This window comes from Phalangium opilio, unplaced genomic scaffold, assembly GCF_054372755.1.
Source record: "Phalangium opilio isolate 3A_F unplaced genomic scaffold, DU_Popi_V2 ptg000070l_1, whole genome shotgun sequence".
Taxonomy (NCBI): Eukaryota; Metazoa; Arthropoda; class Arachnida; order Opiliones; family Phalangiidae; genus Phalangium; species Phalangium opilio.
The window spans coordinates 12,377,490-12,405,176 of NW_028324182.1; the positions used below are offsets into that span (position 1 = coordinate 12,377,490).

At 37.4% G+C, this 27,687-nt stretch overlaps 1 protein-coding gene across 2 annotated transcripts in view; it reads left to right on the forward strand.

Annotated features, from left to right (window-relative positions):
* Positions 1–27,687, forward strand: part of LOC149661704 (rhomboid-related protein 2-like) — a 110,971-nt gene that overhangs the window by 67,933 nt on the left and 15,351 nt on the right. The window contains exon 1 of one of the 2 annotated variants that reach the window (XM_089843274.1): positions 24,081–24,625. The exons of the other annotated variant lie outside the window; for it this stretch is intronic. Within the exon in view, the coding sequence (XP_089699400.1) occupies positions 24,617–24,625 (9 nt within the window). The 5' untranslated portion in view covers positions 24,081–24,616. Of the gene's footprint in view, positions 1–24,080; positions 24,626–27,687 lie in introns of those variants that run through there. 2 annotated transcript variants of the gene reach the window in all.

Below are 27,687 nucleotides of genomic sequence, written 5' to 3' on the forward strand. Positions count from 1 at the left end.
GTTTTGAGAAGATTATAAGCAAAACAGGGCCCTTGAATGACACTTCATAACAAGAGGTGAATAAATTGCTTCCTTCGATTTTCTTTCTTCATATACACGAAAATATTTAATCTGCTCGTCTTTTGTGCAAATCTTTATATGTATATATATATATACTTGTATGTATATGTATGTATGTATATATATATACTTGTATGTATATATATATATATCGGTGTGTGTGTTATGGCATTTAGGGTGGGCGCTTGCGGGTTTTGGAACATTTTCTTTTCTCTTGTATTCTTGTATTCCACATAATAATCTCGCCTACGCCCGTTCTGACCTTTACGGTTGAACCCGGGTCTCCGCGAGCAACATTGGCTTATAGTTTTTGCTTTGGGGGCCCTATTCGCATATACCGACTCCCTATTCTCACGCTCTTTGCCATCAACTGCTTGGATATATAGCCCGAAAGATTGGACATTTATCTTTAATAGTTCCTTAAATTAGTTCGTAATTTGAACATGCTGGTGTCTCGTTGATCGAGATTCGAAGCAAGCCAATATGAATTTAATCATTTATATTTAAACTCCATACTTGATCCTCCTTTCTCTTCATTATAACATTTATAACAACACTGACTCCTTTCTTTAACATTTTTTAAACTAACCCTAAAAATAAAACTTTAATCACATTTCCATTAGTCTGAAACTAAAAGATGAAGCGTTACTAACAGACAGACAAATTTTATTAATTATTTCGACCAATTAATAAATGACGAGTGTCCGACCTCTCCCTGTTTCAAATTCAATTGAGGGGTATGGTATATTCAATCTCTCGGAGTTTGCAACGCCTACGAACGTACCATCGATTACTTAAGCTTATCTTACATGGACTTATTCCACCACCCCCATGATGCAACAAGGCTTAATCGTCCTCCTCTCAAATTAAACCTAAACGAAGAAGTATAAGGAAGGGGAGAGTGAGATGGAACATTAATTCAATTAGTGTCGGCCAATTTTATAATTTGCCTAAGCCCAAAACTGTAATCATTAATCCTCTTATTCAAATGTCAAGATCGTAACCCCTTGTTATTTCTTCCCCTCGGTTTCTCTTCTCACATCAGTTAAGTTTCATTACAATTGCTACATACACTCCGTGTCCCTTAAGAAAAAAGGAAATTAAATGATTTGTTTAATAGGAATATGTGTTAGCGTCTGTGAGAATATTTTGTAAGATGTTTATTAAACAGTTATAAAGAGGGGGGAATTTTGTTTGTCATGAGAAATTTTGGCATTTTTAAAGTCATGTTTGGAATATTTGGACGATTTAAAATTTAATGGGATATTAAGAAACTGTTTAATTAACATATGTTTACAAGTTCAAGTTCAAGACAGTTTTCTCGGTGTTTATTTATTTATTAGTGTTTATGATGCGAACCAATCCTTATGTTTGATATTCTCTTTATTATCTTAAATGTATGCATACTTTTAAAGAATGCAAAATTATTTTTTCTCTCTCTTCTTTTCAACCCCTGATGGTTGGCGCCGCGTGTAAAGATTTTTTTCTTCTCTCATTCTTTTTGTTTATGTTTTTTAATTCTCTTTCAGGGTTCATACAAATCTGTAAATATCAGACACATAAATTGATGACATTATTTTATTTATTCTTACAGAGAAAAGTTTCAAAAATGTTTATAATTTTTTAGTAAAATTCAGAGAAATCATGCAGTAAGATTTGTAAGGGTGTTTCTTAACTGCATTGCAGGCCCCGGGCACTGCAATACATTGATCTCCATATTCAATTTAGTAAATATCTTAAATAGAGCCTACTTCACAGACTCTGTGTCTTGGGCTCCTGGGCCAGTATCTATCAGGCACTGCTGCACTTGGTATTATCGTAGTGAATTATCTGTTTTTCCAGAAGTTGTATGAACCCTGGTTGACTCGAGTTCCCCCTTGAATACACGGCGAACAAAAAAAGGGGAGAAATAGTAATTGAATGTATACTTTGGAAATATTTTTAATCTCCGCCCTGCTTTGGAATTCTCGCTTTTGAGAAAATGCGAGAAAATGGTCAATTAAACTAATGGTTCTGCATGCATGCATGGTGTGTGCGGCGGCGGTAGTATATGAGAAAATTCTTTCTCAAGACATCCCTATTCAATTGTTCAAGAGGAGATTACAATATACGTTTAGGAGTATCCTAAATTCTAATTTAAATAATTCTTTATTGTAGCATACGCATTTTTGTACTGCAGAGGTTATTATTCGGAAAATACCGCGAAATGACCTCCTTCTTTTTCATTTTATTATTAATGATAATGGAAACCGTGTCTTTAAATACACCCATTAGGCTTAGTATATATTCGATATAAGATAGGTTTCTAAGGATGGATCGGGGCATGCAAGAATTTAAAGAAGATGATCTTTTATGAGGAGAGAAAAATTCCTTTGTATTTTGCGTGGGTATTTATGAAGGGCTAATTTAGAAAGTATCTGTCTTTACCAACGGGCGTCTATCGATTTTCTTTGGGATAATTTTTGCAGCTAGTCGATACAGTCTAAAAACGCTTAGTGACTAATTTCTCTACTTTTTAAAGGAATTGTGAAATTCGTTGAAGATACTTGTACCCAAAGTTCATCTAGATAAAAACCAAAATTATTCTTCATTTAAGCTTGCTCGCCCAGTTTAATATGAGAAAGAAACACCCTTTACCTCTCAATATAGTGTCGACCCCCTCTGCGTATGATTACATTTACGACCGTAGCACAGGGAACGTGCGTGAATAGGCTCCTTAAGTAGCAGATGCTAGCTCTATAGTACCAAGACTAAACGTTTGTATCGTCACTATATAGAGTACTATTTTCTATAAACCTTTGCCCTTGAAAAACCTCTTCTCTGATTGGTAGGTTCGTGTAGGGGTTGAGAACCTGAGAGGAGGTTCTACTGTCAAAGGATGGGAACCATAAACGAAGTATACTTTGTTTTTATCCATGAACGTTTGCTTGTATGTACATACGGGTTCTTTTATTTCACAGTTCCTTAAATTTAAATTTTTAAAAAAACCACAACAAAAGAGGCCCTAGAAGAAGTTAAAAATTGATGACTGGAAACTAGCGTAGGTCTAAGCTACACAGACGCTTTCGTTTTATTTTTTTTTTTTTTTTGTTTGGGTACCTTATGGCGTTCGTCATTAGGTAATTTAATATAAACCGCCTAGAAAAGTAAGCCTGTTCATTACGTGACAAATAAGGCGAAGGTAGTAAGTCCTATATTGAAATGGAAGGAAACTTTCCCATGGATGCTCGACCTTAAAAACACCTATGTTTAGAATGCGGACTTTATTTTTAACTTCTTTCTTCTTGCATATATACATATATCAAACTCTCTTTCTATGGCGGGGGTGGAATATGGTATGCCCTGATGGCCATGGGAGAAGGTAGAACGCTTTCCCGGGGATCCTTTAAAAAACTTGAACCGGGATCTTTACGAGCTTCGGAATGTCGACCACCCACGGGACACCTTCTTCTGGACAACACGCCCATGGATTCTAGGTTGACCCCTCCTGTTGTATCTTCTCTCACTACCCGCAATTTTTTTTTTTTTTTTTTTGTCAGACCGTTAGGTTGTTGTTAGCTTTTACAAAGAAATGGCATTTTTTACCTTAAATTACACTAAATTTAGCCAAAATATAACATTTGGTGCCATTATTCTTATAATCTTTGTTTCCCTTTCATCTTTACGGGTGGGAGTGGCGCTTTTCAATCCCACCTTGAACCTACAAGAAACACACCTTGGTAAGAAACTTGGGAAAGAAATAATAAAGATCTTTAAACACAACTACCTTTCGTAGTACGATTATGAATTATTTATATTCTCCCAGGAATATAACCTCTCGGTGTGTATTTTGTACTTAAATTTGATGCTGGTTTGATCTATCTATATATACTTCGTATCAAAATTCTTGAGAAAATTTTATAAATTCGTGGTCTCACAGCTCTGTTCCATCAGTTTTTACGAGCTGGGCCCCTGGATTAGATTGAAGGCCCCGTTTATATATTAAGGTCAAGACCTTCCCGGGGATGGGACCCCATGTGGTTCTGTTTTCTTAAATTTAATTTGTTAAGGAATTTTTTGGTGTTTGGAATTTTTCGCTTAATCCGTCGCCTTTTAAATATTCTCGCGTGTTGAATTGAATTGAACTTTTTTTTCTTTCCGCTTCTGCATCCAAAATAATAATATAAAAGTATCAGTCCGAACTTGACCTCTAGTTATCCAGGCTTTCTTTTTTATACCGCCCGCCTCTTACGGTGGTATACAGGTATGATATTGTCCTGACTGGGTAGTACAGAACGCGCGGCTTTTCGGGGAACATTACTGGCCTTTAACGTTTCTGCGGATCAAGTACTCTATAATAGAGTCTTGTCAGTATATTTACCACACCCTTCTTAGCGAGATGAGACGAAAAGTGCCGAAGAAAAAAGGTAATAAAACAAGATAGCCCCTGAACCTATATAGTTTTACTTGGGTGGTCAACCGTTACAAGGTTTAAATCCGTCTCAAGAGGAGAGGTGCGCGGTTATGCTTAATTCTCAACAAAGTAAAAAAGCTACGAGCTTGTTCCCAAGACGCAGCTCTCAATATCCTTTTAACAAAAGGTGATGAAGATCCTTCCATACCAGTCCACTCGATGTCTTCGATCCATCATTGTCCATTTACTCTCGAGGGGCAGAACTTAGGGTCACCAGTACCTCAATTGAAATTGTAACAAATGCGTGGGGAAGACTTCTTTGCGCCTGCGCTGTAGATTATGTTGGTTCACGCAGAAAGGAAAGGACGATGTATCAACCGTCGCAATATTTACTAAGTTCTTAATGCTTATCATGAATGAAAAAATACATAGATCTCAAATGCTTGTGTCCTGCACTGGACCAACTGCATCATTCTCAAAGTACGCTCCTTTTGGGATGAACACAAGCCAGATCCATCCCCACTACGTAGGATCATGAATGGGCTAGTTTAAGAGGCAATTTCTTTTGTGAGAGTATCTCCTAGATTACAGGTAAAAAGACAAAACGAGGTATTTTCGGAATTCTTTCTAGAAAATGTGCACTTGGCTTTTTCCTTTCCCTTTTCTTGAGCCTAACTTTAATTGAGACGTAAATTCAGTGAACTGTTGGAAGAAGATTATCGAAAGACTGTTTTTATCTTGGGGCTTTTCTTTCTTTTATTCCACCGTCATTTCATGTTTTACCTTACCTTATAACCTTTTCTTCCACGCACGGTGGGCCACCTTTTTTTCATCCATATATACCTTTTTGCTCAGACAGCGACAGACCTAAAAATGTAGAATGTAATAAAAAAGAAAGAGAAAGAAAAGCCGGCGGCCGTCTTCACTGTCTTTTATATTATCCATACCACCCACGAATTTAACTCACCGGTGACTAAATCACCACCAAATCTATCCCTGGTGTAACTTAAATAAGATTATGCCAGTTCGTACCAATACGAGAGACGAATGTTAAACGAGGTTTGGTTTTAAACGCGACTTGTTAATTCTTTGTGTTGCATGCACAATCACTTAACTGTAAAAACGCAGTGGGGTGTATGAGATATATAGTATTTTTGACAAAGTTGTAAACCATGTTTCTTTCTCTTGATGAATGATTGAAATCCATTCACAATGTTTGAGGTAATACGTATGGTGTCTAAAGAATGCCTATAATACCTTGGAGTTATTTTTAACCCAGTTTCTATACTCAAGTTCATTGAAACGGTGAAGTTGAACGGAGGTAGTTATATTTGCGGAAGGAGAAATGTATTCTGCATAAAATTATCGTAAATCCTTGGTTATTTTTAATAGTTCAGGCTGTAGGTATAAGCTGGAATCAGAAGTATATTAATGCAAAGTTTCTTTTACATAGTTTTTAAACTAGGATGATTCACACCATTTACACATGGAGCTAGGCCTGGATTTTGACTCCATCTGTGAGTCTGACCTCCATGGGAAACTCCTGCACCTGAGGCCTGACATCCTTGTGTGATTGGTATGAATCAGCTTGGTTCATTTCATAGCGGGGAAAAAAAGAGGAATTTTGAATACTTCGCGTTAATTGAATATTCCTAAACAGATAATATTGTTACATAGTTGCGTTGGTGTAATTTTATCTATACGTACTCTGTGTGCAACACGAGTGAACCGTGTATATATTTATTCATATATTTTTACCTGTCCTACACGCGTCGTACATACATGACTGGCGCATTACCCGACACGAGATTTACGAGCTTCATACTTGACCCAATTTGCTTTTTATTCTAATTTCCGCGCGTTTTTTAGCATGCTCGAAATCCCAGCGTTATTGCGCTCTTCTTTATTTTAACCTTGATAAAGTACCATGGCCATGCACATCAGTAACCCTGCGAAACTTGGCGACTCGTACCTTAAACTGTACTATAACTTCATCCTGAAAAATAATCTCTTCGGAGTTACGTACGCTAGTAATGAACCTTTATTCGCGACGACTGTCGTTTGCCATACCCCAAAAATAACCTAACTTCTCTGGAAAATACGAAACGGGGGGGGGGCTTGTTCGGTGAAAGGTGCGCTGCTGGGTCTTTCAACAGATTTTACTGACATTTGTGGCTGTTACTCTCTGAAAATAATCATATTTTTGGGCACCCTCTCTACGACGAGAGAGCTAGGCGGGGGAGTGTTTGAGTCGCTGCATGCTTGTGCCATTTCGAATGCTTGGTCTCTTTGGTGGAACGCAATTTAGGAGAAAACCTCGAATATTCATTCCAAATGTTCTCCTCATATCTGGAGCATACTTTGCACGACCGCCATTATGGAGGCTTTCCCGCGTTGGAAGAAAAATATTATAGCACGTGGAATCGTGAGAATTTGACGTCACCGCTGCTCAAATATCCTATAAGATTGAGGGGGAATTGATACTAAACTTAAGTTTGCCGTAGGGACAAATCGAGAAGAAGTTATAGCGTATAAGTCCCAAAACTGCGGCGGGTTTTTATAGTCGGTACCAGTATGTAAGACGCTGAGTTTCCTTTTATCTTTCACAGTATTTTCGAAGCGAGACTGACTGGGTTTTAAAGCTTATTATACCGGATATACCCGAGACGACCTTATAAGCATTTATTTTTTAGTACGGTTCAAATATATGTGTATAGTTTACAAAGTTTCCGTCCACTATAAAATATTTTTTTCTCTCTCTACCCACGTGATACACGCACCTCTCTCTGTTTATTGATTTGCAGGAGTATAAGGTAATTTTTCATTCCTTTGGGAATAAAAATAGCTTCCAAAAATGCTTTTATATTTTTTATATATTTATATATACAGCGGTAATTTATTTTATTATAAATGAACTGTAAGATTTATAACAGACGTTAAGTATATATAAATAATATCTTAATATCAAAAGAAACGAAAGGGAAGAATATTTGATAAAGAGAAACGTGGACTTACGTTCCCTGCATGGGATGTGGATGAGTAAATAATTAGGGATCAAATTTAAAAGTCTCTGTGAGAGTACGTTCTATTTATCAAAGATCCCTGAACCCCCAATTCCCAGAATAATCATCTCTTTGTGTATCACCTGCCAGAAGTCCATTGTTTGGAGATACGTTTTTATATGATTTAATTCCACAGTATCAGCAATTGAAAAGGCAATAAACGAAGTCTAGAAAAGTGTATGTACATACTTCAGTAAAAATACTACGAACCACACACATACACGTGCATTGTATCTATCCATTATCCACAAATTGGTGGATAACCGATTATTTATAAACAAAGTTGTGGATTAAAGTACGATTTAACATGTAAGTACTGTGGATAATTTTCGAGTATGGATAATGATAAAATAACGTGGATAATGGATAGATAATGCCGAGCTCTACGTGCATGCAACACAAACTTCAAATCATTAGAATATTTTCTTCTCTTAATAGACTATACACATAGTTTTCTGCCTAGGAGAATTGATACCATTTACACTGCGGAGACCAGGCTACGTGGTATTGCACTTTGTCCGTCAAGTAGCCTGCAGGCCTCCTGCAGTGTAAATGGTATCAATCCTCCTTGTCTGGAAACTAAGTATATATAAGCGTTTTCTCAACATGTTTCAGAGTTTTAAAACAATGAAAACGAATGTCCGAATCGGCTGCTTTCCCTTTTCAACGCGAAGGCGAGATTAGGAGGAGATAGAAAGTCTTAAGTGAAGCTATGGGTTATATAGGTTTAACGTTTATTAGTCGGAATTCCGCTTTGTCTCTCATTCCCCGACGTTGGTTGGTTGCATTTCGCTTTTCCGTCGAACATTTCGCCTCGCGCTCCTCCTGATAAATTAGTCCGGACCGGGGCTAAATTTCCCCTACAAATATATCGCGCTGGCCAACAACTCCTGATTCCGTTATTTGGCTATTGGGTAACGTGGAGACGGACGGGGCTTTTCGCTATCAGGGGGAAGCCGCACGAGGAGACTTCAGTTCCGTGGCGCGCCTTGAGCCCTTCTCTTAATAATTCAAGGAGTATTATTACAGAGGGCCGCATACCAGGCGCGTGCCACGGGCCCCCAACCAACACTATATATAAGGTCTCTCTCTCCATAACGATCGATGGCCTGAGCGCTGGAAACCCCTCTCTCCTTCTCTGCAGTCTCTTTTAACTCTTATCATTCCTGTTCTACCATGAATTTATTTCGTTATCTCGTGAAGAATAATTATAATAGAATGATAAAAGCATGATTATACATAGTTTACACGCAAGGAGGATTCATACCATTTGCACAAGGAGACCACGCAACTTAGAGCGTAAAATAGCAGACGATTTTACAAGTGCTCTTAAGTCGCTTGGTCTCCTTGTGCTAATGGTAGGAATCCTCCATGCCTGTAAACGATGTATTTGACATTTTTGAACTCGGAACAAATCTCAATAGAGGAAGGTTCATACAATTTACACCAGGAGGCCGGGCTATTTTTGTCCTCTAGGCAACCCGGTCTCCTGGTGTAAATGGTATGAATCCTCCATTTGTGTATCAACTATCTATTTGAATTTGATATTATCCTTTCATTATTCTGTTGGGAACCTAATAAATTCACGGTATTATAAACTATATCATATTCCAAATGTAGCGTGCAACAATCTAAAAGGGTATAATCCCTTCAATTTCAACAGCGCTTACAATCCTGGATGGATTAAGTTACTTCCTATATTGTAAATGAAAGTTGGGATGAACTATTTTATATTCATTCTTGCGAATACCCCCTTGTCTTTTAATAATACAAGCTGGTAAAGCATTCACTTTCTCTCCGTGTTATATTTTTAATGCCTTTGGAATATCATAAGCCTCCCCTATTTCGTTTCGTTTCTATTCCGGAGAAAGAATACATAAGCGCGCTCCAAAAGGAAAGATTTGGGCGCGGAAAGGAAGACGCGGGAAATCCCTTCTCTCTCACACCTCTCACACACACTCATACATCCTAAAATGTATTTTCACTTTGAAAGAAATCCGCGGAAAAGGCGCGAATTGCACGCGTGACTCGTAACCCTTAGTTATGCTTTATTATTATCTCAATAAGAAAAACTCAGTCGGTTTTTGCGTCGAAAATCCCAAAAATGAGGATGGAGATTTCTTCCATGATCCTATAGCTGCAAGGTCCGCGAGCTGGATTATTCCAAGAGTCTATGTTTGTCTCACAGATATATATATTTTTCTCTTTAACGACTTTGTTTTCGTCCCCAACAACCTCGTCCTTTCAGTCTCTCGGCTGGAATGGGGATGGGGAAGGGCACGTTCGAGTTGATCCCCAGTCATCCCTTCTCCTTCTCTTCATCCCCATCCTCTACGGAGGGAGACAGTATCATCTTCATCCCTTTTCTTTCCGTCATGGTCTTCCTTTTTCTTTTTTTTTTCTTCGCCACATTAGCCGCACGTGGCGGATATCCGCGTCACTCTCTCGTTCTAGTTCCACTCTTCTCCCCCTCTTCCTACATTTCTTAGTGATGTCTATAAGTTCGACAGGAATAGTACCAAAAAGGGCATCGTATCCTCCCACTGATTGGCCGGCTATTTCTTACCACGTGGAACCGAGCACGAGCTTTGCGAGCTTGAAGATTCTTTTCTTAAAATGGAGCATTGTCTTTTTCTTTTTATAGTTTTAACGATGATGTAGTTTTAGGGTGTTGCCATGGTACGCGGGATTTATGTTAGTTGGGCGGGTTTTCCCGTGATATTGGGCTGGAAACGATTAAATTAATAATTTACTTTACGACAACTACTGTTTTATAAATAAATATTAAATACCATGATTAATTGCCCATTTTTGTGTAAATATCCTTAGCGTTGAGTATGTTTAGTTATATTTGGCCTAAATCAGCGGGTTTTCTACAACAAATATTTCGACAAGTTTCTGGGAATGTCTGGATGCCTTTTCTTTCTTTCGGATATGCTTTACCGCGTGGAACCATTCGTTCTAGTCTCTCTACGATCTAACTAACACTCTTGGGTATTTATTTATAGTTTACTTGACTATATAGATAGTGTGTCTTAAGAGAACTCGGGATAATAATGATGGTATCGGATTTCGCGCGTCCAAAACTTTATACTTGGAGAAAAGGGTCTTATAAAGGGGCCTCTCTCTCTAGATATAATATCCTTATTGGAGCCTAGACTGTATTCTCATTCCTTAGTGTTTAGACACGAATCACTCTCTGCTGGTATAATATATAAGAGTCGATAATTATATAATGAAACATCTGGCGTATTTCGTCACGGCATGGCATTTGACGTATTACAATGATGTATGGCACTGTCCGTGGCGCGCGCGTGTTTGCAGCTATGGTCCTCCCAGTTGCGGAGCTGCTGAGCTCTGCGCACCACGGAGATTGAGACTATATTCCTGACAACAATGCGTTGCTGAGCCAGCGGTTCTCGTTCCCTCTCTCAAATCTCTTCAAAATATACGACAAAGTCAATCATGATCATGCACCGTGTCAGGCAAATGGCGATTGAGTTATCCGCCTGAATAGTCAACTATTCTCCATTACTGTCTCATTATTCGATCATTTCCATTAGGGGGAATGTTAATTTAAGGACAAAATTTATGTATTTGAAATTAGGGAAAGAGATAGGGTTATTGATACGAGTTCTTACCTCTAATTGAAGGGTCTGTGGTTCAATTACTTAGTCAATATGTTTCGACGCATGCTTGGCTCTTACGTTAAGAGTTTATCTTGGTTAACTATAGTAGTGTACTTAGTTAAATACAAGGGGGGGGGGACAAACACTCGAGTTTAATTTGAACACAGTGAGTGAAGTAGTATTGAGACTAATTGGTGTATCACGAAGATAACGTTAATTTTTTTCATTTCCACTCTCTTTAAGCATACTCGATGTTAAATATTAGCTATTCTATAATGAGAACTGTCCATTTAAGAGGCTACTAAAATTTCCTCCCCCTCCTTCTAATATTGCAATGTTGTCAGAACGGATTGAAGTTCAGTTTGACAATTAAGTTTGGGTTCTGCAGGGACAACATTTGAACTGACAAATTAACTTGTTTATGAAATTAGGAAAATTCCTTTGATCATATTCCATGATAATATTTTTTTTCTCCGCTGTCTCTCGCTGAATTATTCTAATTTAAAGCTAACCCCCATCATTAAAACTTAAAAGATCAAGAGGTCAAGGGTGTAATTAATATTAAATCAATTAGTTTATCTTTGCAATGCAATGAAATTGAAACGCGTTTCAATTAGCATCGCATGCAGTTCAGTGATCTTAAACAGAAATAACTATACGTCAGTGTTTGAGTGTAATAACCATAAACCTATTTAATCCTAATTCATTTGCAGTAAAGGGGGGGACTAAGGAACCAAGCAAGCACATTTGGCACGCAAACTATACAGTAATAAAAAATATAAAAGAAAAAACCCTTCCCAACATTAAATAATTTCAATACACGTATTCCAGTAGCTAAAAATACCGTTATGCAGACTGAAAACATTTTTTCTTTCCTTTTGTCATATATATATAATAAAGAATAAAGGGTCTTATGAAAATGGTCTCCTCGTCGCGTATAACAATAGAAATTTTGTACCAGCGAGGGTGTGTCTTCTGACTCTTCTAATACTCCTTTTTCTTTTTTTTTTTAATCGACTTTTATACCCGGACGTGACGTATATTATGGTTTCCTCCCTTCTTCCTTTAACTATTAAAGTATATCCTAACCACGCACGTTTCTTCCGGGGACCGTATACCAAGATGGGTGGGTCTCCGGTTGGTTCCCCGGGATAAAAAATGGTATATTATGAATGTCAGATAACAATAATTTGAAGTAAAAATATTTAATTTCTCAAGAGTGAATGTGTAGATTGTCTTAACGAGAAGATGAACGCTGCTAATCAGACATGGGGGATTCACACCATTTACAGCAGAAGGCCAGCAGGATACCTGGAGGACAAAGGCAGACTGGGTTCTGTCCTCCTGGTGTTAATGGTATGAAGCCTCCATGTGTCTAAACTATCTTTATAACGGAACCCTAATCATAAAGTGTTTTTACTTCAATTTATGAACTTCCGATATTAAATATGTCAAAATGACCCCCGGTCTGTCTTTACCTCCCGCCCTTCTAAGTCTATGCTCATTTTTTTACGTCATGAGCGCTGAAATGGCTTCAGCTTTATACTATAAACTACATTTACCAGTGTGTATATATATGTGCCACGAAGGACTAAATCTACTTCTATCCCGTTGCGCGTTACTTGTAATCGTTGGTACGTTTCGTCAGTCAGTCCTAGCGGAGGGACTAGACCTATAAGGGTCATTAGAAAAGATGACGGACTTGGGCGGTTGTGTTGGGCTCGCCTGCATTATGCACAGTTACCGTCGTTGCCTAGGTTAGATACACCTTTACCCTCACAAAAAACTTTGCGCTTGCTTTCGCTCTCTTGTCTCTTCCCTTGCAAGTCACCTAGTGTTTTCACTCCACAGCGGGGGACGAGATATGGAAGATTTTTTTATTATATTATATCCTCGCATCGTCTCAGAGATAAAGAATAAAAAATAGGTTTGAATCTCCACTCTCTCTGGTCTTCCTTGGTTCAGAAAGAGTAACACCCACACTGAATAGTGAGTGTTTTTCACTACGTTCGCCTTGTTTTCGAGGCAACGCGCCTGGCTTCTGCTACTTGTCAGAAAGGTAAGGTATCTGAATTCTTTCTTCTCCTCATTTAGGGGTTAGATTTTAAAGCGTCTATTTGATCTCGCTGGAATTATATTGTGTTTTTTTCTGTAAATTTTGAAGTTCTTCCTAGATTACGATTTAATTTTTATTGCTCGAGAGGGTTGTTTTGCCGAAATAATCCGTTTTTAGCGTGAAGTCTCAAGTTTTAAAAAAATATGGGGGTCAGAGTTTAAATCTAGGGCCTAATACTAGTCATGTTATGATTAATCCTTCCTTCCTGGGAATCGTATATAAATTATTTGTGCGAAAGAAAAGCATAGATATACATTATCAATGCGAGAGAAGTTGCAGTATTTAAGTTCGTGACTGGAAAAATAACTTCAAAGAGATGCCTCCGTAACCTCCTTCTTGGCTGCTTTTAGTAGTATGTGCATGAGTGAACGACATAGAAGCATTTCCATAGCATGCACTTTTCCACGTTTATTGTCGCTTTTTTAACATTGAAAGGAAGGTTTTTGAAGACATTCCAACGCGTCCAGTCCTTGGAAATAAATATAAAATTTCAATGAAAAGGTGAGATTCAAGTTTTTCATAGTGAAATAAGAAATACTCTTAAGGTAAAAGGTTCGAGACTGTCCCCTAAGGCTAAGGGTTAACCAATTTTTATTCTAAAGAAGAAAACCGATACAAAATAGTCACGTGACAACCCACCGTCGAATAATAATACACTGGATACATTTTGACCCGAGTAGTTTTCGACTATTCGGTCTTTGCAGGAATGATCGGTTTTCGAGTCTCTAGATCCATTCATTTTAAAATCGAATTGTACTTTGGATGACAAGAGAAGGCGGTGCATGTCCTTGTCCTCTCGCCTTGGTCCTTTGGGTCCCCTATGGCCACGCTTAAGGCCTCTGAAATCCTTTATTTAAAATACGAAATGGGTTCTCGAATTTTCCAAAAACGCCCGATCGAGTTTTATGGAGCAACATTTTTTTTTGTAGACGAAAATAAGTTTAGAGTTCGGGCGCCATTTAGAATGACCTTAACCTTGACATCAGGGTGGTCTCTTCGCTAAAGGTTTCTCAACCTAAGATGTTATAATGCGCGCGCATCTTCTCTAGAATTGGGGATGTAGTGTAGGTTTCGGGATGAGTTCATTTGCCAGGTATTATGATGTATACCCACACTGTTTTCTGTATCTCCATCCCTAGTTTTTTTTTTTCTTTCTTTCTTTGTTAACAAAAGGTTCAAATACTTTTTTACCTATGGTAATTAGGTTTTCTCTCTCTCTCCCCCCACAGAAGTTTTTTGGAATGTTTAAAGATATTTTTCTTTTAATTTATCTACTCCTTGGTAAGGTTGATGTGGGTTTCTTTTTTTTTTTTTTGCTAAAAAAATGGTGTTGAAAAATAATCTAAATTCTTTTGCTCTTAGTTCATATTTAAGTGGAAATGTTACACCTAATTATAGAGATTACGGTAATCAAATTAGTGTCAATTTTTCAACTCAAAATAAGTTATTTTAACCTAATTTCCTCTTTAAAAATCGTCGTAACAATTTAAGATTAAATTTTTTAAACAAAAACTAGATTTAAAGAGCTCGAAAATTGGTATATTCTAGAATTTTCTATTTCCTTGATATTTTTTAAACTAATATGAACTTGAAAACTGATAAAAAAATAAAATTATAGTACGTGTTTATAAAAATGGTTGCACAAAGTTGCCTCTTAAAACTTAAAGCAACCATAAATTCTCGTGATAATAAGTTAGGAACCAGATTTAAGACATGACGTAATCATTAGAAAACAAAGGAAGTAACAAAACCTTTTGTTTGCACGTGAGTTGATCACCAATAATTGCGACAACCAGGAAGAGAAATTCAATAACTTGTCCTGTCTTATATACCTTTTAAGATAAAAATATATATAAAATAAAAGGTAACCTAGCTAGCTAGGTCTTCCCTCAAATACATGGATGAATAAAATAATAAGTAACAAATAGATTTAAGTAAGTTCTTTCTCTCTTAGCTTCAGTGCACACACGTTGTCATGCAACCTCGTTAGTCAAGTCAAGTATTATCGAGGGACTATTTGAAATGTGAGAGAATTAGGCGAGCTAACTGTGAAACGCCTCAGGTTGGGTGGGACGCCAAAAATGGGGGAGGAATAGTCGGACGCATTGGTAATTGGTCAAGAAGAACCAATTACAATTGAGTCCGACTATTTCATACCCATTTTTTGGCGTCCCACCCAACCTGAGTCGTTCCACAGTTTGCGCGCCTATTTCTCCATTCAGATTTCACATCCTTCCCTACCCTAATCATCCTCGGTCAAGTACTGATTCAAATTGAATCCTTTCTTTCTGCCGTCTCTTGGCTCACCAACGGACTATGTATACTTCTTAACAAGATATTACTTTTGTCAAAATAAAGTAGCGGAGAAACAATTGGGTTCTCTTTCTTCATCGTCTTCGTCTTCGTCTTCAAAGTAATTGTCCTCCCCCAAAAATGCTCGCGCTTTTATAAACAATATTTTATTGCTTGAATAATCTTTCATTGTTTTAGTATATATCCTAGCTTCCTTATAATCCCCCTTTTGAAAAGGTTTTCTACCTAAAAAGACGGCTTAAAGGGGGAAGTATAGACGCGGGTGATGATTATAATGAAGAATTTACGGAGTTCGTTGTGTTTTTATTTTTTTCTTTCTTGACTTTCAAAAGAAATTTCGTCCCCATAGCGGTCCCGGGTCGTTTCGTCGTTCTCGCGAGACCCAGAAGCTCATCTGAGCTGAACGGTGCTGCTATGATGATGTCTTTATATTGTTTTATTCCCAAGCTAGTTTCGTTTGGTGCACATTCTTGTGTTCACCAAAATGTGTATAGAAAAGGGGTCAAATATTTTTTAAAAACAATCTTTCTTTCTTTCTTTCTTCAAGGCGCTTAGGGAAGAGTAAGTGAGTGAGTGAGTGAGTGAGAGAGGTGTATTGTTTAATCCTTCAAATTCTATTATGCTCTTCTAAATTGAGTGTAAAAATATCTTAACTTTGAAAAATAGTTTTCCTAGTTCAGTGTTTAATTTTAATTCGTAGAGGGATTCGATCAGAATTAATTTAAATTAAATTAATTATTTATTTATTTAAATTTCAAAACAATATTTTCTCATTTAGTATTTAATCTTAATTCGCAGAGGGATTCGTTCAGAATTAAATTAAACTAATTATTTATTTAAATTTCAAAACAATATTTACTGAGTCTTAAATTATGGCGTTCGTAATTACTAACCGTTATTTCATCCCAAATTTTCATAGCCATTGTTTCTTTTTTCTTTTAATGTACCCCACATTTTCTTTAATTCTTTTGTCTATACGTCCTTCGCTGCATGTAATCCACCATCGCTTATTATGGAATAGGCGCCAAAAATGGGGAGCCTGGAAATAATTTCCCGGGCCCGCGCGCGGGATCAGCTGGTGGGATGATCACACTCTTTTTCTCAAGCATCTTTTTCCTCTTGAGCTTCCCAACCTTTTCCTTCTGATTAGTCTCACTCTCAAAGAAGCGTCAAAGAATTGTAAAATACCTACTTGTTTTTAAAAGTCTAGCCAAGAAATTCTTTGTCTTTTCTCAATTTTTGTCTTTAGGAACATCCTTTGCTTGTTTTAAAATTTATTTTTTATTAACCCAAAAGTTTGTTCTTTTTCTGATGCGGTTCCGGAAGTTAAAAATGCTTGATTACGGTTGAGTTGATTACTGCTCGAGTGTAACCACCTTCGACTGGATGCAATGATTCCAACCATTTGTTTAAAATCTAGTTTTTTTGTTTTGTTCTTCTAATTTTCTTCCTTCCCTCACTTAAAAGATTTTCATCTTTTCCTTGTAAATTTTTTGTTTTACTCCTAGGCCTAAATGTCAGTGTTTTGAAGGTTACAATTTATTTTTAGAAGAAACATAAGTTTTGTAACTCATTTCTCCCGCCCAGGTGTTTCAGTAAAGTTACTTTACGATTTTAAAGCCACAGTTTATAAGTACCTGTACGAGTAAATGAAATATTACTTAAGTTTTAATTAATTATGGAATCTAATCCACCTTATTCCCGCCAAGGCTTAACGCGCGTTTATTAACTGACTAATTTGCGTCTAAATCATGCGTCGTTATTAACTTCAAAGCCGAAACGGTTGCGGTTCAATATTTTCGACTCTGAAGCAGACGATGGATCATTTTTACCCAGATTTGTCAGTTAAAAATAGTACTTTAAGCCTTGGCTCACGCATATCGGACATCGGTTAGGTTACTAGATAGATTGCATCATCTACCAATTAGGTGGATTCAAATTAAAAGCAAAAGTAATCCTAATTTGAATATAAAGCTCTTTGAAATATTTACTACGCTTTAAACTTTGAAGCCTTGATGCGTGTAGCTTTTCGTCTAGTCTTAATTATTAGTAAGGAAGGGGAACTAATTAAGCCTAATTAACGAATCCTTAGAAACTCTTGGACGTTAATCCTTTGTAGATTGGCAAGGTGGATGTTTTCAAATTAGGCCTTGGCCTACTTTGAGACGTTTGTCCAAGATGTTGCGATGCGCGAGTCATTGTTGTGATGTTGTGATGTATTTAATTTCGACAAAGGGAGACCATTATCCGACCCTCGCGTGTCTGTTTCCAGCTGTTATTCTTACCATCTTTTTAATTCGAATGTTTTTCTAACGATGAAGGGAGGTATAGGGTTAACGGTGAAAGTGTGTCAATTTCGCGTGCTCTCTTAACTTTCTCTACGAACCGGAAGCGAAGAGTTTCTCATCACCCGCCGCCGGAGTTTTAAAAATAAAATCAGGTTAGGCTTAGCGGCATCATAGTGTGTATAATTATGATGGCTTTCTCTAGCTCTTCCCGGGATTTTTCGTATGGAGGTTAAACAACACCCCCTATCATTCCTACAAACATATCCTGTTAGAAACATAGACGGCGGTAAGATAGACTATAGCTCAGGTAGAAAAAAATAAACCTCCTACATTTATAAATACTCTTTGGGAAAAAAAGGCCCCAGATAGTTCTTTTACGACTGTTGGGTGAAAGTAACAGCTGAATAGGGCGTAAGAACCGAGTATTTTTGCCATAGATATATTGTAATCGTCGTGTATTTTCGTGTTCTCTCTTCGACTGAATACTTGTGTTAGTTCTAAAATCATTATTAGTCGTTCGTTAATTTAAAATACTTTTATTGTCATTAAGACTAAGTCAGGATTTATATTTAAAATTGTGATTGTTCATACATAAGCCGCGTTACAACCGTACTCCATAAACCGAACTCCAAAACGATACTCCCTAATCTCCTTTCTTTCACAATACAGGAAACCTCTTATCAGTAGGCTAATCTATTTTTTATAAGTTGATCTTTGTCTAAATTGGCCTATTAATTTATTTTTTTACATTTTTAGACTTTCTATTATTTTAACGCTTACATTCGGCCATTCTGATGAAATTTATCCCCTGATATAATTAATACACATTACTAAATTATAATTTTTTTTTTACATAAACTTCCAAATTTAAATTTACCATTATTATAGCGTAAACTAAGTCAATTTACTTATCGCGTTCAGTACCTATTCGTTTAACATTTCTTGACGGTCTACGTGTTTCGTTACCGGAATCGTGTCGTTGGTCCGTAATTTGTCTCGCTGGAGGTCCAATATCATCGTTTGGCAACGTCAGGGACAACCCAACGTGGTTTTCTTCAGTGTCGTGTTCCTGAAGTCGTCGAATAGGTCTCCCTTGTTTTAACGCGTAATCTTCGTGAATTCGAATTTCCTTCTTCGTCAGGATAGGGCTGGCGTACGGTGACGTTGACTCTTCAATGATCTTTGACTCCAGTAATTCCGAAGTTCTAAGTCGAACTTTATCCCTTTCGTAGAGCGAACGTCGGTATGGTCTGTAAGTTACTGGTTCTGTTGTAGTAAGTTCGATCTCCATCGTAGCTTGGTTCATCCTACCCAACTCAGCAAAGCACTCGTGATATTTGTTGAGACTTTGACGTAGTTTGTCCTTGCAATTTTTGGTTACTCGTAGTCCCGTGTTCCTTTCGCCAATATCTATTGGTCCTAGCGCCTTTTGGAATTTGTGGCAAACATTTCCGTGACCTTTTTCCAGTTCCGCTTGACATTTATCAGCTCCTAAGATCTTCTGTCCGGTTTTAATTTCAAGTTTGCTTTGGGAGAGGTTTACAACTGGAACACGTGCATATCCTTCTCGGCCAATAGCGTTGATGCCTCCCGGAATATTATATTCATTCCTGGGTTGCATTCGAATTTGTCTATCCATGGATAGGTCTTCTTCTTGGTCGATATTATTCTTCGTAATCAGGTCCATATATCCCACGTAGTTTGCCGGAATTACTGACGCTTCCTTGGCCCAATCGTTTATAGTTCGTGGTGGTAATTCTGGAATCTGAATACCTCGCAAACAATTGTCTTCAGCATTAGATTTATTATTTTCTTCAAACAACCGGATGGAATTTTTACGTTTCACCACCGTTATATTAGGCAGTTCCGTGAGCGGTTGTCCAACGAGTAGGGGAATTTCTTGGGCTTCGTCTCGTACCACGATAATCTCTACTTCCGCGCTGGCTTGATCGACTCTGACTATTGCTTTTGTAACTCCCAAAGGTATAATTCGTGTCACTCCTCCATAGCCTCTGATGGAGATATCCTCGATTGGTTTCTTATACGCTAATCCGAGATCAACCGCGTTGCTTTGCCGTAAGGTGACACATTTGCTTCCCATGTCCAGGTACGCTTTGATCGGTTTATCGTTGATAAATGCATCCATAAAATATTTCACATTACCATCGTCTTTGCTGTTGTCGCTTTCCACGTGCATAGTTACTCGGTCTGTATTTGTTGTTGTTACCCGACAGTCCTTAGTTTCATGATTCGTCCGATTGCATACTTCGCACCGTTTCCTTCGCTGTGGTTTTGGACAATGTCTCGAAAAGTGTCCGTACCCGTTGCAGTTAAAGCACAGTACTTCATCTCTGTCGTTGAGCCTGGGCTTCTTCATCCTTATTTCGTTAGTCGTTGAAAGTGAATCGTTGTCGCCACGTTGTTGTAATCCATTCAAAAAGCCTTTTGATTTCTCGTACGTTGCTCTTGACTCAGACGTTGTGGCTGTATCGTTGGTTATCGTCAACCTTCCTTCAAGTTGTTTAATGCATTTCAATAATTCCGATGGCGTCTCAAAGTCTCGCATGGTTAGTGCCGAGATTAATTCCTTGTCATTTAGTCCCGTGATTAGATACTCTATCATGGCTTCGTCGTTTAGCCCACAGAGTCTCGCTTTAACTACCTTTTCGTGGTAGTATTTTTCCACTGTTTCTCCCGGACATCGTAGACGCCGTTCCATTTCTTGGTGCATTCGTTGGGTATTCTTTGAAGTTGGAAACCACTCGACTAACTTGGCTTGCCATTCTTCCCATGAGTGTACGCTCGTTTCCAATCCCTCAAACCATGTCTTCGCTGAACCCTTGAGTTTCGACAAGGCATTGTTCAGGATCAGTCGTTCGTGCCATCCATACGCTTGGGCTACGTCGTTCACTTTCTTGATCCACATTTTAACCGTCTGATGTGGTGCGTTCTCAGGATCGAAGTCCGGTAGTATGTGACTTGTCTCGCCGTAATTATAGTATGCGTTCCCGCGATTATTCATACCGTCAGCTGCATGGTTTTCTAAGTTTGCAGCTTGATGATTTACGTTGGGCATTCGGTTAGCGTTGTTAGCGTTCATTGCTGCCATGGTTTCTTGCACAGCGGTTGATACTGCAGCTTTAATGGCTTGTTGAAAAATGTCCATGGGGATGAATCCCGGTGTTGCTCCCGCCGATCCTTCGTTCTGATTGCTCGCGTTAGGCATTGCGTTACGTCGTTGCAGAATCACGTCGTGGATTGTTCGTTCACTTATCGTCTGTTCACTTCGTACACTTTGCTCGAGACTGTCACCGTGACTTTCTTCGTAGTAGTCTGAATTACTTTCATTAGAGTCTTCGTTGCCCGAACTAAGTTCGTTTCGGTTTTCGTAGTCGTAATCGTTGACTTCCGAATCCGTATCGTAAGTGTCCGTGTTTAATAAGTCTTTCTTATCTCGTAGGTTTAGCGTTACCGTTTCGTTTCGTGGGGTTAAACGTTCGTTGTGGTTAGTAATAGCACCCGCGATACTTTCGTTACCGTATACGTTCGCGTTACTTTTACACGTGTTGCATCGTTCCACCCGTAGCTTCGTTGAATATACCGATCTCACTCTTTCGCTGTATCGTACGTGAGGGCAATTCGTCTGTTCTTGCATACGGTTACCGTGTGGACTTATCGTGATCGTGGCGCGTAAGGTTTCGGAACATTCGTGTTTCTTAAGAGCGTGTTGACTAGGCCAGTCCGAACTATGGACTAGATACCGAGTATCCCACTTCTGAGATGTAATCGTCGTGTATTTTCGTGTTCTCTCTTCGACTGAATACTTGTGTTAGTTCTAAAATCATTATTAGTCGTTCGTTAATTTAAAATACTTTTATTGTCATTAAGACTAAGTCAGGATTTATATTTAAAATTGTGATTGTTCATACATAAGCCGCGTTACAACCGTACTCCATAAACCGAACTCCAAAACGATACTCCCTAATCTCCTTTCTTTCACAATACAGGAAACCTCTTATCAGTAGGCTAATCTATTTTTTATAAGTTGATCTTTGTCTAAATTGGCCTATTAATTTATTTTTTTACATTTTTAGACTTTCTATTATTTTAACGCTTACAATATAGTATACCCTATAGACTTTTAATTTTTTGGCTCATCGCCCGTTAGTTAATTTTTTATAGTGTGAAAGTCGGCTTAAAGGAAAAGTAGATTATTCAAAGGAAATACTAAAATATTAAAATATTAGTTCAGATTATTGGACTTCTTGAAGAAAGGGTTATGCTATTAAAAATATTGTTGTCTCTACAATATTAAACGAAATAATAGAAGTTAAATTAATTTACTGTAGCCAATTAATAGAATGTCGTCTGCTTCGCAATCACATTTAGACCTATCGCGTATGTTAATAGCTCAATTGTCTTTTAGAGTCCCATGCGGATATAGTTCCAGATAAAAAGGATTTAACCTTTCCTTTAAAGTGAACTCTACGTTCAATGCTTTTAGTTCACATCGCTTCACTCTCCCGTTAAGGCTTGCTAAATTGTGAGGGATGTTTTTAGTTAAAAAAAAAAGAGTATAAGACAGTTTCTCCACTCCTGTCTGCATCTCTTAGTTTTTATTTCAATTTCAATCCACTAGTAGAAAAAAATAGCTACCCAGGTTAAGTCCATATAAGATATCGAAAAATACCATGCAGCTTATACCCTGGTATCAGAAATTTTGTATCCCACGCGCCACTTTTTCTTCTATATCCATATCTTATTTTTATTTTTTTACGAAGGAAGATAGATTTTTTAGGGATGAAGGTTACTCGGGGATGAACTTGTGGGCAGATCTCGTTCTTTCAGAAAACTTTCTTCTTAATTCTCAAGGACGTTTTCAAACTGGAAAAATGAACGACCGTAGCTAGACTATCTTTAAAATGTAGATTTCTTATTATATTTTAAGGCCTAATTATTTTAAAAGTTATATGAAGTTAACTACCTCCAGGATATACTCTAAAGGTTGTTTACCAACGTATGTAAAACAAAAAATTTTTTAAAGAATATAAAAAATTGTTTCAAAATTATTATAAATGTTAACGCCCGCTTTTGAAATTTTTATTTCAATATGAAAAATATTTTCGCCTATTTTTGACGTGGGATGCGTTTGAACTGAACTGGAGTGACGTAATTTTTCTTTTTTTTTAAAAAACACGGGGAAGGTATTTCGGTTTATAAAATCAATAGAATATGGAATATTCAAAATTTTTTAGGCTTAAAATACAGAATATTCCGATGTTTTCACCCAAAAAATGCCTGAAGACTCTAAATTTTCAGTAAACTTAGCAAACCTATTTATATATCCCGCACCCCGTGCAAGGGAGTCAAAAACTTTGCGTTTTGAAAAACGTTAAGGGGGGGGGGGAGAAGGGTGTTAGCTCAGGGTGCTCTGACTCTATGGCAATGCTCAGATCAGCGGCGGTCTGAGCTCTACTCAGTCTTTATGGCGTCGACTATCAGGCTAAATCGGAAGCCAACACGAGAGACGGAGAAAGAAAAAAAAAAAAAAATTCTTTTTCTTCTTTACAAGTCTACTACCTTCAGTCGTTTCGTTTCAGACTTTGTAGACGCGTGGCAGTCGTTACACGCGCGCTCGTGCAATGGGTCTTTAAAGAAAAAGTCCCGACCCCAACACATTTCGCGCGTGCCCTTCTGTCATCCGATCCAGCGCGCTCTCTCTCTCTTCGAGGGGTTGGACGCGAGCGTCTTAAATTGGTTTCTCAAAAATTCCTCTTCGCAGTTCGAACTTTATAATAACAGCTAGCAAGTTTACATATCTCGTTCTCGAATGACGTAGCTCTCGCCTTACCCAGTTAGATTACAGAAAAGTATAACGACGGGGCTAAACCACGCCTTATTAATACCGCCACATTTGTTGATAACGCGTATGATCTGAGAACAGATGCCGTAGTTATCGCCTCACCCATTTAGATTACAGAAAATTATAACGACGGAGCTAAACCACGTCTTATTTATACCGCCACATGTTGATGTTAGCGCGTATGATCTTAGAACAGATGACGTAGCTATCGCCTGACCCTGAAAATTAAAGGATCGCGATAAACCACGCCTCATTTGTCCCACCACATGTTGTTGTTAGCGCGCATATATTTATATATGATCAGAGAACAGTTTCCCTGTAAATTATTTTGAATAACGTACGCGCTCGTGTCCGACCTATCGTTTGTGTACTCCCCTAGCCAGCAGATGCAAGTCGGAGGAATCGGGGATGTACTTAAGAACTGGCCTTTTTTTTCCATTATTATACCTGAGAGTATGGCTTTGCCTATAGTATACTATACCCTGCCACTGAATTACATTAAAAACGACGGCGCGATCTCTCTCTCTCTCTCTAGAGGGAATATAAAGTTTTTAAGCGGAAGTTAGGAGGGGAGTTAGTATCCTCCGGGGTCTGTAAGAGATCCTGTATTCCTACTTTGGGACGTTTTCTCTCTCTCTCTGCTGGTTCCGTTCCTACCTCTCTTTCTCTCCTCCTCTCTCTCTCTCTCGTTCGCTCTCTGAGTCGAACAAACTTTTTGCGGGACGTTGTGTGTTGAAGGAAAAAAAACTTTGTTCAATCTTCAGTCTAGAACGAAACTCCGATCCGTGCTGTCACGCGAAATATTGCGCGCGCGGCTGTGTACTCTGACTTCTTATCACGAGAAAAGGTTTACGTGTTTTGTTTTTTATAACTCCGATCGGCGCTCCTCTGCATGTGCCAGGTAGGATCAGTTGTTCTCCTTTTTGCTTGCTTGTTTCCAAGTATTTGAGGGTTTTTGGCGCCCTAATTTGTGAACTTTAAAGAAACAACAGGTTTAAAATTGTGATTGAAGAGCGTGACATTTGTTTTATATATTTAAAGGATTGGGAAATACTAAGAGAAATAATTAGACAGGAGTTGATGATGGGAAGAGAGATTTTTTTGTTTTAAAATTAGTGTTTTTGGCTTCAAAATTAAGGTTTAAATTTAATTATTTATTATTAATTAATGGTTTATTGTGTACTACAACATTACGTGAAAGTAACGAAAGGGTTATGCGTATCATTAAATTATTACGAGTTTTAATATTAAAACGGTGAAAATTATAAGCTATTTTATAATCGCGGAAATAATTGAATAACTAATTACTCAAAACTACGAGAATTTAATTTAAATTTAAATGGTTTCGCAGATATTTTCTCTTTAGTTATGTGGGTGAAAGTTTAAGAAATTAAACGTATTGGGGTCTACGTCCTTATTTTTTAATTTCCGTAAAATTAAAAGAAAGATATGGGTTTTTATTTTCGAATTAAAATCTCATCTTCCATTTCAAGAGTGAAGAAAAAAAAATTTTTTTAGAAGATTTTTTAAAAATTTAAATTCATCATCTTAAGATGTAAACGAGCTAAAAATAAGTTCTGGCTTGAATATTCGGAACTTGTCTACGAAGTCAAGGATAGGAAAACCCACACCATGTTGCAAATTAATAGCGTGGTAACGGGAATTCGCCTGTACTGGAAAAAGAGCATGGGGAGCTATAGCGATTACCGCACAGTACTCTAGACAGACTTCTTCGCCAATTATATTTAAACTATATATTCAGCGCATTAGCCTCAATTCGTGAATTGAATCCTTTTTACTAAGAGTATTATTATCATCTTTAAATTCTTGTTTCCCAGTTTTTTGGCTGAAGATTCGAGTGTTTTACAATGCCTGCATTGTCATGTGACGTTTATGTAATATACCTTTCATATTATTGAAGCCAAAAACCAGAGGATTTCGTAATATTCTTGGAATAATTCGATAAATTCTTTACTGAAAACCGAATGACGTTAAATTTAAGTCTAAAAAATCTCGGTGTGGTAGCAGCTAAGGAAGATGATGTAGTCTTGTAAAAAGAACTATTCGTGAAAATGTTTTTGAACTCTTTGCTGCTAGCTGGAACCTCTACAAGAAAACGTTGGGATACAGTCATAGTAGAGATTTTTTTTTGTTTTTCGTTTTTTAAACGACACCCGTAGGCCAAGGAACTCTTATTTTTAAGTTTCAAATATCATACGGAAATAGATACGAAGGTCTAGGTTTATCGAGGAAGAGACGGTTAAATTTAGTTGCCAAAATCGGAACCTACTGATTTCTTGCAAAGAAAAAAGGATGAGAAACATTGGTTTACATCTACTACTTCCGAACCTTTTTCTTTTATAATATAATATAATGACTTTATTTGAATATAACTCATCATTATTCATAACTTTACATTCATCTTTTCATCATCATTATACCGTAATTTAAAAATTTTTGATCGAATTAAAAAGGAAATATTCAAAAATAATGTATTTAACCATGCACTAAATAACACCAATTTATTATATCTTTATGTGAATTTTATAATATAGTTCTTTAAGAAAAAAAAAGGCCGCAAGCCCGCAACATCAACTTAACTAACTATATATATAACCTTGAAGTTTTAAAAACCTCCCAAGATCGAACTGTGAAACGGTTTTCTAAAAAATCCCGCGCGTTTGATCAAAATAAAGAAAAAAAAATGCAGCACCAACACCAATCGATCGTGATCTCGCGGTTATTTATTATTAAATGGCAGCTAAATTATCAAATATTTTACGCTCCAATTTTTGGTATAGACGAAACGAAAGGAATTCTTTGTGCAGAAAAACCAACGATTTATCAGAACTTATTTTTTAGTATATTTTTTTTAAACCATATTTATATTTTTTTTAAAAAAAATAGGAAAAAATATGGCTTTGGCAAAATTCTGAATTCAACGTTTATTCTGTCTATATTTTAAATAAGAAAAAGAGACAGAAAAAATATAAATAAATTTAAAATTGCTAAATTCTCTAGAGGGGTAAACTGAAATTGAGGGGCACGAGGCTTACATATATTTTTTTTTGAAAGATGCCGATTTTTATCACCGCGCATCTTGAGCTTCTTTTTTCTCTATTGGCCCATCTTTTTATTTATCCGCCTCTCTCCTCTTTTGCGGATGAAACATCTTCTTCTTCCTCCCTAGACGCGTTTATTTTTCCATCTCTATATTTTTAAAGAGTGACTAAATATTTCAACGGATCACTTTACCACGCACGGTAGACTTCAAATTTTTTGGGAAGGAAACGCTGGCGCATGCATCGGAGTTGCTTTTAAGAATTCTTCTGACGCGATGGATTCTTGCGGTACAAAAAGGATTGAAATTCTAAACTATGCATTGGTTACTAGACCGAAACTAGCTTTAATACCATTAAAGGCAAATTGAGAAAAGTAAAAGCTAGCGTGGGTTATTTTTAAATATTTGATTACTTTTAAGCGCTATTTATAAATAGATAAAACCTCGTTCACTCATAGGTGTAGGTGGGTCTGATATTTGTTTCGTTATAGGTGTTGAAAAAATTTGTTTGAAAAGTTAGTTTGAAAATGTTAACAGAGTTTTAGACCAAGTACCACTCCATTAAATTGAGAGTGTTTATTTCTCAGCTATAGCTATAGCGTCTCTTATCTTTGTCCCCCACCCCCAAAAATATTTCTGTGTTATATTACCACTTTATTTGCGAGTATAATTTACTTTTGGGCTCTCGTGACCTTTTTGAACTCATCTCATCTCATCTGGGGCCTAGGATTGCTCGCGCTCGACGGCGCTTTTGTATTATTTTCCTAGAGTGGTTGGTGTGTATAGAAATTCGCGCGTACTTCGCTAAATTAAAGATATACATTCGCGTGCATTTTTAGCGCCATCGCTAAGCCTAACTATTAGCTAACTTCTCTCGTTGTCGCGACGTTCCTCTTTTGCGT